At 41.2% G+C, this 22,056-nt stretch overlaps 1 protein-coding gene across 2 annotated transcripts in view; it reads right to left on the reverse strand.

The window, feature by feature from the left end:
- Positions 1-416: 416 nt before the first annotated feature.
- The window catches only part of LOC133617893 (flavin-containing monooxygenase 5-like), a 28,303-nt gene continuing 6,663 nt past the window's right edge, over positions 417-22,056 (reverse strand). For both annotated transcript variants that reach the window (XM_061978257.2, XM_061978256.2), the window contains exons 3-11: positions 19,982-20,120; positions 19,723-19,911; positions 17,319-17,484; positions 9,263-9,405; positions 8,876-9,072; positions 5,990-6,137; positions 5,707-5,914; positions 5,554-5,626; positions 417-2,504 (exon numbers count right to left, since the gene is read on the reverse strand). In XM_061978257.2, coding sequence (XP_061834241.2) covers positions 2,087-2,504; positions 5,554-5,626; positions 5,707-5,914; positions 5,990-6,137; positions 8,876-9,072; positions 9,263-9,405; positions 17,319-17,484; positions 19,723-19,911; positions 19,982-20,113 — 1,674 coding nt within the window. In that variant the 5' untranslated portion in view covers positions 20,114-20,120 and the 3' untranslated portion in view covers positions 417-2,086. The remainder of the gene's footprint in view (positions 2,505-5,553; positions 5,627-5,706; positions 5,915-5,989; positions 6,138-8,875; positions 9,073-9,262; positions 9,406-17,318; positions 17,485-19,722; positions 19,912-19,981; positions 20,121-22,056) is intronic.

Here is a 22,056-nt window from a genome sequence, read left to right on the forward strand (position 1 = left end):
TGGTTTGGTGGACCACCACTTTCTTTTGCGTCCGTTCAAAAGTCATGTGACTGAATACAACCTATAATATATCAAATCAAATCAACTTTATTTATGTCAATACCAATAACAAGTATGTCAGCTGTGTATGGATATGCATGTTTACACGCCCTGCAGTTACATGAGCGCCTTTTAACGCATCATTTAGGAGATGGTCTGAAAATGAGTTGGCCATACGCTCTTTATACACGACTCTGTCCAGTTGCGGATTTTAGTACCCTGTGCTGGTCAATGTTTCAATCTACAAAACCCAAAACCAGTCAAGTTGTGTAAATGGTAAATAAAACCAGAATTCAATGATTTGCAAATCCTTTTCAACTTTGAATAGACTGCAAAGACAAGATATTTAATGTTCACACTGGTAATCTTTTGTTATATTTTGCTAATTTTAGCTCATTTGGAATTTGATGCCTGCTGCATGTTTCAAAAAAGCTGGCACAAGTGGCAAAAAAAACTGGAAAAAGTTGAGGAATGTTCATCAAACACTTATTTGGAACATCCGACAGGTGAACAGGCTAATTGGGAGCAGGCGGCTTCCATGAAATGCTCAGTCATTCACAAACAAGGACGGGGCGAGGGTCACCACTTTGTCAACAAATGCGTGAGCAAATTGCCGAACAGTTTAAGAACAACATTTCCCAACCAGTTATTGCAAGGAATTTAGGGATTTCACCATCTGTAATATCATCAAAAGGTTCAGAGAATCTGGAGAAATCACTGCCCTTAAGCGGCAAGGCTGAAAACCAACATTGAGTGCCCGTGACTCTCAATCCCTCAGACGGTACTGCATCTAAAAGCGATATCAGTGTGTAAAGGATATCACCACATGGGCTCAGGAACACTTCAGAAAACCACTGTCAGTAACGACAGTTCGTCACTACATCTGTAAGTGCAAGTTAAAACTCTACTATGCAAAGCCAAAGTCATTTATCAACAACACCCAGAAACACCGCCGTCTTCGCTGGGCCCGAGCTCATCTAAGATGGACTGATGCAAAGTGGAAAAGTGTTCTGTGGTCTGACGAGTCCACATTTCAAATTGTTTTTGGAAACTATGGACGGCGTGTCCTCCGTACGGACCAAAGAGTAAAAGAACCATTCGGACTGTTATAGGCGCAAAATTCAAAAGCCAGTATCTGTGATGGTATGGGGGTGCATTAGTGCCCAAGGCATGGGTAACTTACACATCTGTGAAGGCACCATTAATGCTGAAATGTACATACAGGTTTTGGAGCGACATATGTTGCCATTCAAGCAACGTTATCATGGACGCCCCTGCTTATTTCAGCAAGACAATGCCAAGCCACGTGTTACAACAGCATGGCTTCATAGTAAAAGAGTGCGGGCACTAGACTGGCCTGCCTGTAGTCCAGAACTGTCTCCCATAGAAAATGTGTGGCGCATTATGAAGCCTAAAATACCACAACGGAGACCCCCGGACTGTTGAACAACTTAAGCTGTACATCAAGCAAGAATGGGAAAGAATTCCACCTGAAAAGCTTCAAAAATGTGTCTCCTCAGTTCCCAAACGTTTGTTAAAAGAAAAGGCCATGTAACACAGTGGTAAAAATGCACCTGTGGCAACTTTTTTGCAATGTGTTGCTGCCATTAAATTCTAAGTTAATGATTGTTTGCCAAAAAAAATGAAGTTTCTCAGTTGGAACATTAAATATCTTGTCTTTGCAGTCTATTCAATTGAATATAAGTTGAAAAGGATTTGCAAATCATTGTATTCTGTTTTTATTTAACATTTACACAACGTGACAACTTCACTGGTTTTGGGTTTTGTACACATTTTTAGCTTGACATTTCCACATTACAAAACAATTACAGGCATACGATATACAGAGTTGTACTCACAAAAATGTGTAGTTAAGCAACATTGGCATCTTTTTCTCTCTGCAGATAGCGCCATCACACCACTTTCTATCGAAGTTACCAAAGACAAGTACAATTCAAAGCTGAGAAAATAAATTTGCCAACAGGGAGGAATTTACTGTAATCAACTTTTCCAGCGTTATCTCCTCCCCTTCATATTTATTCGGCAATCAGTGTGCCAGTACAGGCAGGCTCACTTTGACTCTGTCCAAAATCGCTGCGGGGTCCTGCAAAAAAGCATACAAGCGGCTGCTGTTAACGTAAGCGGCCACACCCGCGGCCGTCAACAGAATCAGCGGCCACTTCAGGGACCGCTTGGCTTCGACTCCGTCGCACGGTCGGGTCTTAAAGGGTTGGGCCACCCTGTCCCACTGAGTCAGTATGGCTTGACGGGCTCCGGTCCACTTCCCTGGACCTTTGAGGCGGTACTGGTAGGGGGTGATGGGCCCAGTCAGCAGGTTCAGTCCCAGCTTGGGGTCGGTAAGCAGCAACCTGGCGACGTTGGGTCGGACCCCCAGCATCGTAGCGATCTCGTCCATGTATACGGCGTAGTCCACCTGGATGGTGTGTCTCGGACTGGTCACGTACCTGAAATAAAGAGACAATAATAAAACGTCGTCGTTCACGTCTCACTTCAACACCTTCACTTTTGGTTGATTCTTGCGGTGCCAGTGGACCAAAGCGGTAGTGTTTTGCCAGAAGAAGACCACATTTCCCATGAGGACTAGCGCATATAGCGTCAAATTGACTGTAATGTTGGCACAAATATTGGTTCTCTCATGGCTATGTTGATGTTAAATAGCAGACACTATCAAGAAATGATCGTGGATTGCGCTACAAACATGACGCGACTACCAAGAATGTATCGAGGAGGATGCAAGTCCGAAGCAAAGAAAGACCGGCGGGAGAGTTTTTTTCGAAGGAAGAAGTGTGGAACTCACAAGCTGGTGGCTATTTATTGTTACCACGCAAATTTCCGATAGCTAACATTAGGATTATCATTTTGATTTGAGCATTGAAAGTCACTTACTAGTTTAGCAGGAACAGATCCAAGGCAGCTTTGGTCTGAAATCCCTCGTCTTTAAGCGCGAGTGAAAGCCGTGGCAATGTTGATCCTGACTGTCCTTTTATCCGGGTAAGCTCCGTTTTTCTTTTTTTTTTCTCCTCAGACAAAACTTTTCGTTAGAGATGTCCGATAATGGCTTTTATGCCGATATCCGATATTCCGATATTGTCCAACTCTTAATTACCGATTCCGATATCAACCGATACCGATATATACAGTCGTGGAATTAACACATTATTATGCCTCATTTTGTTGTGATGCATTAAACAATGTAACAAGGTTTTCCAAAATAAATCAACTCAAGTTATGGGAAAAAAATGCCAACATGGCACTGCCATATTTATTATTGAAGTCACAAAGTGCATTTTTTTTTTTTTTTACATGCCTCAAAACAGTAGCTTGGAATTTGGGACGTGCTCTCCCTGAGAGAGCATGAGGAGGTTTAGGTGGGGGGGCTACGGGGTAGCGGGGATGTATATTGTAGCGTCCTGGAAGAGTTAGTGCTGCAAGGGGTTCTGGGTATTTGTTCTGTTGTGTTTATGTCGTGTTACGGTGCGGATGTTCTCCCGAAATGTGTTTGTCATTCTTGTTTGGTGTGGGTTCACAGTGTGGCGCATATTTGTAACTGTCATGTCTGTGTAATCATGTTTTTGTTTTAAGTCATGTTTTTGTTTAGTTATAGGAATATTTGGTTTCTGGCTTTTCACTCCCTTGTCTTGTTTGCATGATTACCCATTAGTTTCACCTGTTCCACGTTTGGACTCATTGTGCACTCCTGATTGTCACCATAGCAACCCATTAGTTTTCACCTGTCACGTCACGCACATGTTTCACGTCTTGAGTCACGCACCTGTTTTCGTTAATCATGTCTGTAGTATTTAAGTTCAGTGTTTTTCAGTTTGTCTTTCTGACGACCTCACACCACATTTATGCTCTGTCCATGCCTGTTACTTCTTTCCATGTCAATTCCTCAAGCAACTATTTCTGTCCAAGCCAAAGTAAGTTTTTGTTCCATGTTTAGTCTTTTTGGTTTCATAGTTTGTTCTCCGCCATTGTGCGTGTTTTTTGTTTGTACTTTTTTGCTATAGTCTTTTGGTTTCATAGTTTATTCTCTGCCTCTGTGCGCGCTTTTTGTTTGATCCTTTTTTTGTATTTATAGTCTTTAAATAAATCATGTACCTTCATTCCCGTCTCGCCCGTGCCAACTTTCCGTTGCATCCTGGAAAAGCACACACCTCGGACCAAGTCATGACAGTAACAGTGTTAAAGTTGTTTATACGGCCACCCTCAGTGTGACCTGTATGGCTGTTGACCAAGTATGCGTTACATTCATTTGTTTATGTGAAAAGCCGTAGATATTATGTGACAGTGCCTTTAAGGTTTCTTGGCGCTTTGTACTTCTCCCTACGTCCGTGTACACAGCGGCGTTTTAAAAAGTCATACATTTTACTTTTTGAAACCGATACCGATAATTTCCGATATTACATTTTAAAGCATTTATCGGCCGATAATATCGGCAGTCCGATATTATCGGACATCTCTACTTTTCGTTTCTTTGGTTGTTTTGGAGCTTCGGCCATGATACCAGTGATTACACGTCGGCGTTGTCTCTCTCTTTTAGTTTTCTGGCGGCACGCAGGGGTTCGCATCGACTTCCGTCTTTTTAACGAATGGGGAAAGAGGGAGTGACCTATGCCGTAGAGCAGGCCTGGGCAATTATTTTGCCTCGGGGGGGCCAAAATTCGAGAAAAAAATGTGTCTGGGGGCCGGTATATCTATTTTTAGGAACACTAATACAAAACCTCACAATAATGTCTGATTGAATGCTAAAAACGTTATGAAAGACCGCCTTAAAAAAACGGAATGGAATTTTACATTGTTTTTGTCATGTCTGTGTAATCATGTTTTGTTTTAAGTAATGTTTTGTTTAGTTATAGGACTCTTTAGTTTCTGTCTTTTCACTCCCTTGTCTTGTTTCCATGATTACCCCATTAGTTTCACCTGTTCCACGTTTGGACTCATTGTGCACTCTTGATTGTCACCATAGCAACCCATTAGTTTTCACCTGTCACGTCACGCACCTGTTTCACGTCTTGAGTCACGCACCTGTTTTCGTTAATCATGTCTGTGGTGAGTTATCAGTTATTTTTAGGGCCCGCATGGCCCATTGTATAAGGACTCCCAAAGGGAGTCCTTATGCAATGGGACATAAGGACCTATTGAATTTGTAAGGTTTTATTATTATTATTATTATTCCGCAACTTTGCGCTGTAATTTGACCCCCTTAACATACTTCAAAACTCACCAAATTTTACACAAGTCAGCACATTTGTAGTTTTTTTGCGTGGCAGGGTTCCTGCCACCCTCCTCAATGTCACGAAGTGCCGGTAAAAGCGATACAGACCCGCTCAGGCCATGACAGAGGTGTCATTCAATCATCCCAAACAAAAGTTGTGAAAATATTTAATGAAGGTTGAAAAGTTACTTAGTGCTGCTTTAGGATTAAAGATGTTAGCTAACCGAGACCCTTCTTTTCTCCATTGTTGTCATTTGTTTCAAACTGTGAGTTACCTTCCCGCCATGGTCTCCTCCTTATACTTGATATCATCCAGCATGCAATCCACAGATGGAAGCTTGAGGCAGCCTGTTTGAAAAAAAAAAAATAGAATAAATAACACATTGTTTACTATGTAGGAGGTTTGTTGTTTACAGAACCAATCGTACCTTTGAATACCCTCGTGGCCCACCTGGCCTGCATTTCAGAGATGGGCATGATGGCCCCCAGAGGCTGCACCAGGCCGATCACAGCCAGCGTGGGGCGCTGCAGCTCAGGGGGAAACACATACTTGTACAGCGGCGCCCTGTTGCCCGACACGGGGATCACATCCGAGGCCAGGAACGGGAAGGAAAAACTGTAACCTGTGGCAAAAACCTACAAAACAACAACAAGCCACGTTTTTTTGCACGTTTCGGCGCCATGGTGAAGACGGGGTTTTTGGCGACCTACCACCAAGTCCACGTCCTCCACCACGCTGCCGTCGACAAACTCCACGCTGGAGCCGTGAAATCCGCGGATGTTGGGCTTCACCTGCACCGTTCCTGACAGGATGCGGTTGGGAAGGTCGTCGTTCACGGTGGGGTGCTGGCTGAACAATCTGGGAAAGCAATAAAGTGGTGTGAAAAGTTTGAGACTAGAGATGTCCGATAATATCGGACTGCCGATATTATCGGCCGATAAATGCTTTAAAATGTAATATCGGAAATTATTGGTATTGGTTTCAAAAAGTAAAATGTATGACTTTTTAAAACACCGCTGTGTACACGGACGTAGGGAGAAGTACCGAGCGCCAATAAACCTTAAAGGCACTGCCTTTGCGTGCCGGCCCAATCACATAATATCTACGGCTTTTCACACACACAAGTGAATGCAATCCATACTTGGTCAACAGCCATACAGGTCACACTGAGGGTGGCCGTATAAACAACTTTAACACTGTTACATATACAGGTAAAAGCCAGTAAATTAGAATATTTTGAAAAACTTGATTTATTTCAGTAATTGCATTCAAAAGGTGTAACTTGTACATTATATTTATTCATTGCACACAGACTGATGCATTCAAATGTTTATTTCATTTAATTTTGATGATTTGAAGTGGCAACAAATGAAAATCCAAAATTCCGTGTGTCACAAAATTAGAATATTACTTAAGGCTAATACAAAAAAGGGATTTTTAGAAATGTTGGCCAACTGAAAAGTATGAAAATGAAAAATATGAGCATGTACAATACTCAATACTTGGTTGGAGCTCCTTTTGCCTCAATTACTGCGTTAATGCGGCGTGGCATGGAGTCGATGAGTTTCTGGCACTGCTCAGGTGTTATGAGAGCCCAGGTTGCTCTGATAGTGGCCTTCAACTCTTCTGCGTTTTTGGGTCTGGCATTCTGCATCTTCCTTTTCACAATACCCCACAGATTTTCTATGGGGCTAAGGTCAGGGGAGTTGGCGGGCCAATTTAGAACAGAAATACCATGGTCCGTAAACCAGGCACGGGTAGATTTTGCGCTGTGTGCACGCGCCAAGTCCTGTTGGAACTTGAAATCTCCATCTCCATAGAGCAGGTCAGCAGCAGGAAGCATGAAGTGCTCTAAAACTTGCTGGTAGACGGCTGCGTTGACCCTGGATCTCAGGAAACAGAGTGGACCGACACCAGCAGATGACATGGCACCCCAAACCATCACCCAACCATGCAAATGTTGCATTTCCTTTGGAAATCGAGGTCCCAGAGTCTGGAGGAAGACAGGAGAGGCACAGGATCCACGTTGCCTGAAGTCTAGTGTAAAGTTTCCACCATCAGTGATGGTTTGGGGTGCCATGTCATCTGCTGGTGTCGGTCCACTCTGTTTCCTGAGATCCAGGGTCAACGCAGCCGTCTACCAGCAAGTTTTAGAGCACTTCATGCTTCCTGCTGCTGACCTGCTCTATGGAGATGGAGATTTCAAGTTCCAACAGGACTTGGCGCTTGCACACAGCGCAAAATCTACCCGTGCCTGGTTTACGGACCATGGTATTTCTGTTCTAAATTGGCCCGCCAACTCCCCTGACCTTAGCCCCATAGAAAATCTGTGGGGTATTGTGAAAAGGAAGATGCAGAATGCCAGACCCAAAAACGCAGAAGAGTTGAAGGCCACTATCAGAGCAACCTGGGCTCTCATAACACCTGAGCAGTGCCAGAAACTCATCGACTCCATGCCACGCCGCATTAACGCAGTAATTGAGGCAAAAGGAGCTCCAACCAAGTATTGAGTATTGTACATGCTCATATTTTTCATTTTCATACTTTTCAGTTGGCCAACATTTCTAAAAATCCCTTTTTTGTATTAGCCTTAAGTAATATTCTAATTTTGTGACACACGGAATTTTGGATTTTCATTTGTTGCCACTTCAAATCATCAAAATTAAATGAAATAAACATTTGAATGCATCAGTCTGTGTGCAATGAATAAATATAATGTACAAGTTACACCTTTTGAATGCAATTACTGAAATAAATCAAGTTTTTCAAAATATTCTAATTTACTGGCTTTTACCTGTATGCGCCACACTGTGAACCCACAGAATGACAAACACATTTCGGGAGAACATCCGCATCGTAACACAACCCAGAACCCCTTGCAGCACTAACTCTTCCGGGACGCTACAATATACACCACCCCAACCCCGCCCACATAAACCTCCTCATGCTCTCTCAGGGAGAGCATGTCTCAAATTCCAAGCTGCTGTTTTGAGGCATGTTAAAAAGAATAATGCACTTTGTGACTTCAATAATAAATATGGCAGTGCCATGTTGGCATTTTTTTCCCATAACTTGAGTTGATTTATTTTGGAAACCATTGTTACATTGTTTAATGCATCCAGCGGGGCATCACAACAAAATTAGGCATAATAATTTGTTAATTCCACGACTGTATATATCGGTATCGGTTGATATCGGAATCGGTAATTAAGAGTTGGACAATATCAGAAATCGGCAAAAAAGCCATTATCGGACATCTCTATTTGAGACTCATTGCTATCACAATGTTTGGGGGTGGGGAGAAATGTGACCTTTTGATCAAACTTTCAGGAAATGTCAGAATCGGAATGAGGAACAAGTGTTTAGATTTTGGGTGTGATTTGGATCGCCGTACAGATTCAGTATTTTCTTTAAAGATTACTTAAGATTTAGAGATGGGGCCAAGCAGAGGTCTGCGTTTTGTGTTTTTTTGCCCTGGTCAAATAATCGCTGATAGACAAAAAGACATATTTGAACATCAAGCCTCGATTGATGATTGACTGTCCCACTCGATATGAAACCCAAATTGCAAACGAAGTGAGTGCACTCAGTTGTACCTGTGATTTGGCCTCAGGTTGTACAGGTTGTGATCAAATTTTTGATTGAGCCTGTTCTCTGCCAGGCCACACATGAAGTTGAAGGGAAGGATCCCCTGCACCGTTTTCAACAGCCTGGTATAACTCATATCCATTGGCATGCCGTTCGTCCCCACCCTGTACCAGATCCACGCCCCTCTTCGTGTGCTCAGGTAAAGCTGCAGGGAGGACAGAACGTAGTACGATGATCATTAATTGAAATTGTTCAAAAAATCCACAATAAAGAATTGATGCAAGTAGACGCAAATTCTTCATCAAAAACCAGCCTCGGTATCTTTGTAAGGTCATTATTTTCAACTGGATCTCATTAGACTGACTTTGAAACACACGGCAATTCAATTTGCCGACCTGCTTGGTGACTCGGCTTAGCTCCACGGCGATGTCCCCTCCGGAGTTCCCGATCCCTACCACCACCACCTTCTTGTTCCGCCACTCTTCGGAAGTCTTGTAGTCCCGACTGTGGAAGTACTTGCCCTCAAACTTGTCAATACCTGAAGAAACATAACACAAAACTTACACTATCTCAAAAAGCAAGCTTTTTTTTTTTATGACGGTATAACTTCTAAAGGCCCTTTTGTATACCGTCTGAAGTATTACACACTGCAAAAACTGAAATCTAAGTAAGATGAAATATCTCAAATAAGGGTGATATTTGCTTATTTTCTGTCTGATAAGATAATTCTTCTCACTAAGCAGATTTAATATTACAGTGTTTTACTTGTTTTAAGGGTTTTGGTCCTAAATGATCTCAGTAAGATATTACAGCTTGTTGCTGAGATGTTATGAACTATATTGAGTAAAACATGCTTGAAACTAGAATATCAAGTGTTGCAAAGCTGTGTCATCAACACTCACAAGTATACAACTACTTTTTTAAAGTAATCATTTCTTACTTCAAGCATGAAAAAAAAAATCATGACTTTGACAAAATTGTGTCTCATAATTAAAACGGATGACAGCCAAATGGACTTTGCTGTTTTATTTTCAATGAAACAATAGAAAATACGTACTCGTATAGTAGTACAGTTTGCACAGTACAATAAACTGACAGTTAATATTTAAACATTTAACATTTCTAACAATTTTGAACAGAAATAGTTCATGCACATTCAGATGAATTCTTCAAAATTACAATACAATTTTTTTTGGCCGGGGGCCGGGCTGTATATATGCGCACTAATTGACTGAAAGAGCACGCACTTGGCGCGATGATGTCATGTTATCGACGGAAAAATGCATTTTTAGACCGTATGAGTTGCCTGAGCGGCTCGTAGACCCCGAGAGTAACAAGGGGTTGCCTTGTTGCCTTTCCATTAAGAACAATAATTTCGTTTTTAGTATAAGTTTGCTGGTTTCAAGAAATGTAATGCCGAGCACATATTATGTTAAGATAATGGCACTAGCATTTACTTAATTTAAGAATATTTTTCAACATATTGAGCAAAAAGGTCTCTTTTTTTTTTTTTCTACCAAGAAAAGTGCACTTGTTATTAGTGAGAACCGGTGTTGGGACTAACGCGTTACAAAGTAACGCGTTACTGTAACGCCGTTAGTTTCGGCGGTAACTAGTAATCTAACGCGTAATTTTTTATATTCAGTAACTCAGTTACCGTTACTACATGATGCGTTACTGCGTTATTTTACGTTATTTTTCATGTAGTATCGGATAGAAACAGAAGATCTGAGTGTGTTTTATTGCAGCGGTGGAAAAGAAAAGGCGTGCTTTGTGTGGGTGGGGGTGGGGGAGACTACCATACCGCAGTTGAGGAGCGCAAGGGAGACGTTCCTCCAGGGCCTATGTACGTCTTTGGGGCTAACAACCTTCACTTTACCCGGCAGTGGGTCTTTACAGCTGAGGGTGAATGACAAGACGGGCGGTTTGTTGCAACTTTGTGACTTTATTGGACGCAGCCATCCACCAAGATAGAGCACCTGCACGCACTCACTGTCGCCGCTCGCTCACCTCTCTCGACCACTCACTCACTGACGTCACTCACCTCACACGCTGTCATATCTTAAAGGGCCACACACACACACACACACACACACACACACACACACACACACACACACACACACACACACACACACACACACACACACACACACACACACACACACACACACACACACACACATACGCGACTCTCATAACAACTAACAAGACATCATGGCAAAGCCAGAAGTCGAGTTTTTTTTAACATGGAGACATTCTCAATACTTTTCTTTTGTCGAGCACAAAGAAAATAACATTTGAGTTAAATGTAAGTTGTGTCTTGGATCAAAGATCCTATCTACTTAAAGTTAAAGTTAAAGTGCCATTATGTTGCAGCTATTTAAAATAGTTTTGTCAATTTGTTCTGGCCTGAAATAAATTGGCCCTTTGAAACATATCTTTGTCTTTGTGTGTTGTATGTAGACCACATTGCTTTCTGAGTTCAGTGATGCAAATGCATGTCAAGTTGATCAACAGATTGTATTATTCTCCGGTGCAATAACAGTGCTGAAATGAAGGCTAAAAGGGCATTAATAGGAGCCTTAAAAAAAAGGGAAAAAAAGAAGTAACTAAATAGTTACTTTTCACAGTAACGCATTACTTTTTGGTGTAAGTAACTGAGTTAGTAACTGAGTTACTTTTGAAATAAAGTAACTCGTAACTGTAACTAGTTACTGGTTTTCAGTAACTAACCCAACACTGGTGAGAACATACTTATTTTAAGGTATTTTTGGGTTCATTGAAGTTAGCTGATTTGACTTGTTTTGGAAAGTCTTGACAAGCCAAATTTTCTTGTTCTATTGGCAGATAATTTGGCTTAGTTCAATTAAAATACCCCAAATTTTTGTATTGTTTTTCTTGGTTTTGAACACTGACTTTTTGCAGTGTAGTAATATAATAATAATGTATTAGATTTATATAGCGCTTTTCTAGACACTCAAAACCCTTTACAGATCATGCGGCCAAACATTGGGTGTAACAAAACGACTGTTTAAAGGGGAACTGCCCTTTTTGGGGGGAATTTAGCCAATCGTTCACAACTCTCATGAGAGACAAGTTTTTTGTTGTTGTAATAACCGGCTCGTTCTAGGTGGCTAGCAATTTAGCTAATGGGAGCCATCCATTCTGCCTCTAAATCACTTTAAAAATGCATTCAAAAACAGCCAACAATACTTCATAACCTGAGTAATAACCAAGCTGTGGCGACATTGTTATTGTAAGAGCGAACACTGAGGAACTGTTTATCCAGCGTAGCATCACATCGCCTTGTGACGGCATGCTACGGCATTGGCCGTAAGCTAGATTCTCGTGTCAGCCGCTGAATTGTGTGCCGTGTTGTTCCAGACCACAGCAAACGGTACCCAGCTTGCAAAGATTGTTATACATCTATTGGAAAAATGTTTCCTTTAACTTGGACACACACATCTATACCTACGGCCATTCTGAGCCAGTCATTTCCAGAAGTTATCTCATCCTGTGAGAAGCCTCAGGTTTACTAATGATTTCCAATGTTGCAAAAATGTGTAGAATTAAAAATTCAAATGCAACATTTCTGTCAAAGAAGATTTGCGTCAGCCTTTGATAGTAGGCTAATGTAGCTAATATAGACACTTACATCATGTGGTGCCTTCATTATAACGCTTACCGTATTTTTCGGAGTATAAGTCGCACCGGAGTATAAGTCGCACCTGCCCAAAATGCATAATAAAAAAGGAAAAAAAACATATATAAGTCGCATTGGAGCCCGGCCAAACTATGAAAAAAAACTGCGACTTATAGTCCGAAAAATACGGTATATACCGTATTTTCCGCACTATAAGGCGCACCGGATTATTAGCCGCACCTTCTATGAATTACATATTTCATAATTTTGTCCACCAATAAGCCGCCCCGGACTAAAAGCCGCGCCTACGCTGCGCTAAAGTGAATGTCAAAAAAACGCTGCGCTAAAGTGAATGTCAAAAAAACAGTCAGATAGTTCAGTCAAACTTTAATAATATATTGAAAACCAGCGTTCTAACAACTCTGTCCCAAAATGTACGCAAATGTGCAATCACAAACATAGTAAAATTCAAAATGGTGTAGAGCAATAAATAGCAACATAATGTTGCTCGAACGTTAATGTCACAACACACAAAATAAACATAGCGCTCACCTTCTGAAGTTATTCTTCATTCGTAAATCCTTCGAATTCTTCGTCTTCGGTGTCCGAATTGAAAAGTTGCGCAAGCGTGGGATCCAAAAATGGCCGGTTCCGTCTCGTAGAAGTCATCGGGAGTCAGTGTCGCTGTTGTTGTGCAGCAGTTCTGTGAATCCTGCCTTCCGGAAAGCTCGGACCACAGTTGTGACCGAAACTATCTGCCCAGGCATTTACGATCCACTGGCAGATGTTGGCGTATGTCGACCGGCGCTATCTGCCCGTCTTAGTGAAGGTGTGTTCGCCTTCGGAGCTGTGTGAAAAAAGCCACCCGGCCTCTTCGCGTAAACTTCCCTTAACCACTCGCTCATCTTTTCTTCATCCATCCATCCCTTCGAGTTAGCTTTTATGATGACGCCGGCTGGAAAGGTCTCTTTTGGATGGGTGGAAGTTAGCATGGCAAGCTAGAACCACAGTGAAGGATGACTCCTCATTCCCTGTGGTGCGAATATTCACCGTACGTGCTCCCGTTCCACAGTGCAGTTCACAGGAATATCAGTTGCTGTGAAATACGGTAGTAATCCGTGTGCGGATGGAGAGATTGCGTCTTTTTATGATCCGGATCCTTGTCGCGTAGTAGGAGCCATTTTGTGGTCTTTACAGATGTAAACAGGAAATGAAACGTACGGTGATATCCGCGCGTTTTTTCTTCTTCTTCCGGGGGCGGGTGAAGCGCTTCCTGTTCTATGGGGGCGGGTGCTTTCCTTGGCGGTTGCTTGCGTAGAAGAAGAAGCGCTTCCTGTTCTACCGGGAAAAAAGATGGCGGCTGTTTACCGAAGTTGCGAGACCGAAACTTTATGAAAATGAATCGTAATAAAGCGCACCGGGTTATTAGGCGCACTGTCAGCTTTTGAGAAAAATTGTGGTTTTTAGGTGCGCCTTATAGTGCGGAAAATACGGTAAGACTTTTAAAGTCATTTTGATAGTAGGCTAATATAGACACTTACATCCTGTGTTGTCTTCATTATAACACTTACCGGTATATAAAACTTTTAAAGTAATTTTGATAGTAGGCTAATATAGACACTTACATCATGTGGTGCCTTCATTATAACACTTACATAAGACTTTTAAAGTCATTTTGATAGTAGGCTAATATAGACACATCATGTGTTGTCTTCATTATAACACTAATATAAGAGTTTTAAAGTCATTTTGATAGTAGGCTAATATAGACACTTACATCCTGTGTTGTCTTCATTATAACACTTATATAAGACTTTTAAAGTCATTTTGATAGTCGGCTAATATAGACACTTACATCATGTGTTGTCTTCATTATAACACTTATATAAGACTTTTAAAGTCATTTTGATAGTAGGCTAATATAGACACTTGCATCATGTGTTGTCTTCATTATAACACTTATATAAGACTTTTAAAGTCATTTTGATAGTAGGCTAATATAGACACTTACATCATGTGTTGTCTTCATTATAACACTTATATAAGACTTTTAAAGTCATTTTGATAGTAGGCTAATATAGACACTTACATCATGTGTTGTCTTCATTATAACACTTATATAAGACTTTTAAAGTCATTTTGATAGTAGGCTAATATAGACACTTGCATCATGTGTTGTCTTCATTATAACACTTATATAAGACTTTTAAAGTCATTTTGATAGTAGGCTAATATAGACACTTACATCATGTGTTGTCTTCATTATAACACTTATATAAGACTTTTAAAGTCATTTTGATAGTCGGCTAATATAGACACTTACATCATGTGTTGTCTTCATTATAACACTTATATAAGACTTTTAAAGTCATTTTGATAGTAGGCTAATATAGACACTTGCATCATGTGTTGTCTTCATTATAACACTTATATAAGACTTTTAAAGTCATTTTGATAGTAGGCTAATATAGACACTTGCATCATGTGTTGTCTTCATTATAACACTTATATAAGACTTTTAAAGTCATTTTGATAGTAGGCTAATATAGACACTTACATCATGTGTTGTCTTCATTATAACACTTATAGAAGACTTTTAAAGTCATTTTGATAGTAGGCTAATATAGACACTTACATCATGTGTTGTCTTCATTATAACACTTATATAACACTTTTAAAGTCATTTTGATCATAGGCTAATATAGCTAATATAGGCTCTTACTATACATCATGTGTTGTCTTCATTATAACATTTATAAAAGACTTTTAAAGTCATTTTGATAGTAGGCTAATATAGACACTTACATCCTGTGGTGCCTTCATTATAACACTTATACAAGACTTCTAATTTTTTGCGGCTCCAGACAGATTTTTGGGGGTTTTTTTTTTGGTCGATTCCGGCTCTTTTAACATTTTGGGTTGCCGGCCCCTGCACTAAGCTGACAATAATAATTGTGCTGTCCAGTTGTAATATCTTGCTTTCTTACATATCTGAGTCTCAATTGTGAGTCTTATATGGTAGACAATTCATGCAGTTGCAATTCCAAGACTATGGTGTGTTGCCGTACTCAGGAAGTAGTCTTTGCCATCAAGTTAAATGTGCCAGTCTTGTCTTTTGTTGAGCCCTATGATGTGTTTATACTTTAAGCTGCTTGTTTGCAATATGCATCTTAATGGTAGTTTTCTTTACCAAATTTGGAAGTGTTGAGATGGACGAGCGGTAGTAAATGGATGGATGGATGGACATCAACACGTAAAATCGCTAATGCTAACTGGTAGCATGTATATGGCATATAGCATGTATGTATATATATATATATATACACACACACACACACACACACACACACACACAGGTAAAAGCCAGTAAATTAGAATATTTTGAAAAACTTGATTTATTTCAGTAATTGCATTCAAAAGGTGTAACTTGTACATTATATTTATTCATTGCACACAGACTGATGCATTCAAATGTTTATTTCATTTAATTTTGATGATTTGAAGTGGCAACAAATGAAAATCCAAAATTCCGTGTGTCACAAAATTAGAATATTACTTAAGGCTAATACAAAAAAGGGATTTTTAGAAATGTTGGCCAACTGAAAAGTATGAAAATGAAAAATATGAGCATGTACAATACTCAATACTAGCCGTCTACTTGCTGGTAGACGGCTACGTTGACCCTGGATCTCAGGAAACAGAGTGGACCGACACCAGCAGATGACATGGCACCCCAAACCATCACTGATGGTGGAAACTTTACACTAGACTTCAGGCAACGTGGATCCTGTGCCTCTCCTGTCTTCCTCCGGACTCTGGGACCTCGATTTCCAAAGGAAATGCAAAATTTGCATGGTTGGGTGATGGTTTGGGGTGCCATGTCATCTGCTGGTGTCGGTCCACTCTGTTTCCTGAGATCCAGGGTCAACGCAGCCGTCTACCAGCAAGTTTTAGAGCACTTCATGCTTCCTGCTGCTGACCTGCTCTATGGAGATGGAGATTTCAAGTTCCAACAGGACTTGGCGCCTGCACACAGCGCAAAATCTACCCGTGGCTGGTTTACGGACCATGGTATTTCTGTTCTAAATTGGCCCGCCAACTCCCCTGACCTTAGCCCCATAGAAAATCTGTGGGGTATTGTGAAAAGGAAGATGCAGAATGCCAGACCCAAAAACGCAGAAGAGTTGAAGGCCACTATCAGAGCAACCTGGGCTCTCATAACACCTGAGCAGTGCCAGAAACTCATCGACTCCATGCCACGCCGCATTAACGCAGTAATTGAGGCAAAAGGAGCTCCAACCAAGTATTGAGTATTGTACATGCTCATATTTTTCATTTTCATACTTTTCAGTTGGCCAACATTTCTAAAAATCCCTTTTTTGTATTAGCCTTAAGTAATATTCTAATTTTGTGACACACGGAATTTTGGATTTTCATTTGTTGCCACTTCAAATCATCAAAATTAAATGAAATAAACATTTGAATGCATCAGTCTGTGTGCAATGAATAAATATAAAGTCCAAGTTACACCTTTTGAATGCAATTACTGAAATAAATCAAGTTTTTCAAAATATTCTAATTTACTGGCTTTTACCTGTATATATATATCCAATATAGATTGGCATCGAGTTAGTGCAATTTGAAAAGTAGATGAATTCTGGACTTTCGAATAAGGACAAGGTTGGCAACATTAAACAGTTGATAGAGTGTTGCATAAGCACATTGGTGTGTTACAAAGGTTGGTTCCCTACGATCTGTTGGCCTGGAGGCCAACATATCAAGCCATGCAGGCCTAAAAGCAGTACCTGGGAAGTCCTGGAGAGGCAAATTGGGGTGACAGTGGTGTCCAATGCAGATCATCACCGCGTCAAATATGTGTTTATTCTTTTTGCCATCCTTGCCCTCCGACTCAACATCCCACTGGCCGGAACGTGTAAAATCTGCCCTCGGCTTTACCTGCAGGACTTTGGTCTGAAGGCACAACAATAACAACTCGTTTAGATTGTTGACAATGGACGAACACGCAGTTTTATTACATTAATTGTATCTCTCTTTGATCCACATGGTCATTCATTAACAAGTACAACATCCAAAACAAGATAAGTTGGCACATTGTGTAAATGGTAAATAAAAACAGAAGACAATGATTTGCAAATCCTTTTCAACCTATATTCAATTGAATAGACTGCAAAGACAAGATACTTAACGTTCGAATTGGAAAACTTTATTTTTTGCAAATATTAGCTCATTTGGAATTTGATGCCTGCAACATGTTTCAAAAAAGCTGGCACAAGTGGCAAAAAACTGAGAAAGTTGAGGAATGCTCATCAAACACTTATTTGGAACATCCCACAGGTGAACAGGCTAATTAGGAACAGATTGGGTATAAAAGCAGCTTACATGAAATGCTCAGTCATTCACAAACAAGGATGGGGTGAGGGTCACCACTTTGTCAACAAATGCGTGAGCAAATTGTTTAACAACAACAATTCTCAAACAGGTATTGCAAGGAATTTAGGGATTTCACCATCTACGGTCTGTAATATCATCAAAAGGTTTGGAGAATCTGGAGAAAGCCCTGCACGGTTGAAAACCAACATTGAATGCCCGTGACCTTCGATCCCTCAGGCGGTACTGCATCAAAAAGCGACATCAGTGTGTAAAGGATATCACCACATGGGCTCAGGAACACTTCAGAAAACCACTGTCAGTAACTACAGTTGTTCGCTACATCTATAAGTGCAAGTTAAAACTCTACTATGCAAAGCCAAAGCCATTTATCAACAACACCCAGAAATGCCGCCGGCTTCGCTAGGCCCGAGCTCATCTAAGATGGACTGATGCAAAGTGGAAAAGTGTTCTGTGGTCTGACGAGTCCACATATCAAATTGTTTTTGGAAACTGTGGATGTCGTGTCCTCCGGACCAAAGAGGAAAGGAACCATCCGGACTGTTCTAGGCGCAAAGTTCAAAAGCCAGCATCTGTGATGGTATGGGGGCGTATTAGTGCCCAAGGCATGGGTAACTTACACATCTGTGAAGGCACCATTAATGCTGAAAGGTACATACAGGTTTTGGAACAACATATGTTGCCATCCAAGCAACATTATCATGGACGCCCCTGCTTATTTCAGGAAGACAATGCCAAGCCACATTCTGCACGTGTTACAACAGCGTGGCTTCGTAGTAAAAGAGTGCAGGTACTAGACTGGCCTGCCTGTAGTCCAGACCTGTCTGCCATTGAAAATGTGTGGCGCATTATGAAGCCTTAAATACCACAACGGAGACCCCGGACTGTTGAACAACTTAAGCTGTACATCAAGCAAGAATGGGAAATAATTCCACCAAAAAACCTTCAAAAATGTATCTCCTCAGTTTCCAAACATTTACTGAGCATTGTTAAAAGGAAAGGCCATGTAACACAGTGGTAAAAATGCCCCTGTGCCAAATTTTTTGCAATGTGTTGCTGCCATTAAATTCTAAGTTCATGATTATTTGCCGGCAGCACGGTGGAAGAGGGGTTAGTGCGTCTGCCTCACAATACGAAGGTCCTGAGCAGTCCTGGGTTCAATCCCGGGCTCGGGATCTTTCTGTGTGGAGTTTGCATGTTCTCCCCGTGACTGCGTGGGTTCCCTCCGGGTACTCCGGCTTCCTCCCACCTCCACAGACATGCACCTGGGGATAGGTTGATTGGCAACACTAAATTGGCCCTCGTGTGTGAATGTGAGTGTGAATGTTGTCTGTCTATCTGTGTTGGCCCTGCGATGAGGTGGCGACTTGTCCAAGGTGTACCCCGCCTTCCGCCCGATTGTAGCTGAGATAGGCTCCAGCATCCCCCGTGACCCCGAAGGGATTAAGCGGTAGAACATGGATGGATGGATGGATGATTATTTGCCAAAAAAAATAAAGTTTCTCAGTTCTCAGGATTTGCAAATCATTGTATTCTGTTTTTATTTACGAATTACGCAAAGTGCCAACTTCACTGGTTTTGGGTTTTGTAATAGCGCTGTTTAGTTGATTATAAACAACAGTACAGCACGTGCACCTACATTTTAAAGTGCACGTAGAAGTAGATAAAACTGCGAAATGCTGACCACTCATCATTCTTTAAAAATCAGAGGGTTGCCTACAGCAGATTTTTCATTTAAACCAGACAGATTTTTTATTTTTTTTGGAAAGGCATGTTTTATATGCTTTGGCAGATGCTTACGTTGAAGCGTATGTGCTTGAGGAGCCGGAAGTGGTCGACGTACATGCGGAAGTAGTCCATGATGAGTGTGTTGTGCATGTAGTTTGGGAAGTGCGCAGGGATAGGATAGTCGCTGTAGCACATCATCTCCTTGGAGGTGTTGATTATGACAGAGTGGTAGATGCTGGCCCGGTTTGACTCGGGGTGGTCCTAGAGGACACAGGAGATGTTCAAAATGGCTTTTTTTTTTTTTGGTGCAAAAGACATGTTGCCGACCCACCTTGAACCTCCATAGGCCTCCGATGTCGTCGCTGCTCTCAAAACAGACGGGCTCCAGCCCCTCGTCCAGGCAGCACTTGATGCAGGCCAGACCCGAGCTACCTGCTCCAATGATGGCCACACGGCGACTCATACTGCAACTGTCACAACAACACGCATCGCAGAGAGAAACGGTCAGTGTTGCCCTTACATTGCCGTCACACATACACATGGACTGCCACAAAAACGTTTGGGGTCTCTGCAAAATTTCAAGAAGAATGGAATGCTTTCCTTAAATATGTAAAGTTAAAGTACCAATGATTGTCACACACACACTAGGTGTGGTGAAATCTGTCCTCTGCATTTGACCCATCCCCTTCTTCACCCCCTGGGAGGTGAAGGGAGCAGTGGGCAGCAGCGGTGGCAACGCCCGGGAATCATTTTTGGTGATTTAACCCCCAATTCCAACCCTTGATGCTGAGTGCCAAGCAGGGAGGTAATGGCTCCCATATTTAAAGTCTTTGGTATGACCCGTGGTTTGAACTCACAACCTACGGATCTCAGGGCGGACACTCTAACCACTGGGCCACTGAGAAGGTTTAGAAACTCATGTTCAATTTTGCCCTGAGAGAAATGGCATCTACATAGATAATACGCTTTTTTGTTATTTGTTTACCTCAGGGGTGTCCAAACTTTTTGAATTTTTGAAAAAAGTTAATTTACAGTAGTGACATAGTTTACATCATTTTTTTCCCAAAATAAATACAATTATACCATTTTTTTTAGCATTGGGCTTAAAAAATGTGTCCAGGGGCCGAAAGCCTGCATGCAAACTAACACACTCACACACACACACACACACACACACACACACACACACACACACACACACACACACACACACACACACACACACACACACACACACACACACACACACACACACACATATATGTATATATGAGTACCTATTACTATAATAATATAATGGATATATCATTAATAATTACTATAATTGGATATAAAGAGTAAGTAAAAGTTACTTCCATGACGACCTCCTTTAAGGTTTCTTAATCAGAAATATCAAGCAGCTAAAATGCACCAAACATGGATAAGTGTGGAGAGGGTGTTTTGCATTTTACCCATCATCCCTTGTAATGGATGGATGGGTGTAACTTAGATTGTGTGTGTGTGTGTGTTGATTGGACATTTTTCATAATATTCACAAAGTTCAATGAGCAGGTTGGTGGATTTTTTTTTCCTGTGCCATGACTAGGGAAGGTTGTTTGGATTGGGTCAAATAAACAAATGATGTGCTCATTGTCCCTGAAAGTTATGTTAACGTTAAAGTACCAATGATAGTCACACACATACACACACACACACACTAGGTGTGGCAAAATTATTCTCTGCATTTGACCCATCTCCCCTGATCACCCTCTGGGGGGTGAGGGGAGCAGTGGGCAGCAGCGGTGGCCGCGCCCGGGAATCATTTTTGGTGATTTAACCCCCAATTCCAACTCTTGATGCTGAGTGCCAAGCAGGGAGGTAATGGGTCCTATTGTTAAGTACAATTAATGGTTGCGTATATTTCGTTGGCCAACAGATGGCGAGGAAAAAGCAGCTATTAGAGCACTGGCTATTTGTATACACCTCTCCCGACCATATTGCTTATTGAACTTGTGCCGTCTCCCAGGCCAAATTAGTTTGGACACACCTGGTTTACCTGTACCTACTTTACTGATGCATTTGTTGTTGTAATTTTCATTTGTTTAATTCTATTTAATTTATTTTATTTGTATTTACTTATTTTTGTTTAATTATATATTTTCCATTATTTATTTTTGTTATATTTTGTGGGTGTTTTGGGGGGGAAAAGGAAACATTTGATATTTGATCGCATATTTGCCATACAAACTCAATAAACAAATGTTTAAAAAAAACTCAAAAAAACAAAAACGCTTGCATCAAACCGGTTATTTTCCGGCCTACCAAAGTCTTTCGTCGAGCCCCTGTGAGTCAGTTAGACTTCAATTTTCGTCAACCAGTGAGTCGGTGAATATTGCTTCGTCGTTTACTTGTAAGTCAGTGAAATTT

Source organism: Nerophis lumbriciformis, linkage group LG18, assembly GCF_033978685.3.
Source record: "Nerophis lumbriciformis linkage group LG18, RoL_Nlum_v2.1, whole genome shotgun sequence".
NCBI lineage: Eukaryota > Metazoa > Chordata > Actinopteri > Syngnathiformes > Syngnathidae > Nerophis > Nerophis lumbriciformis.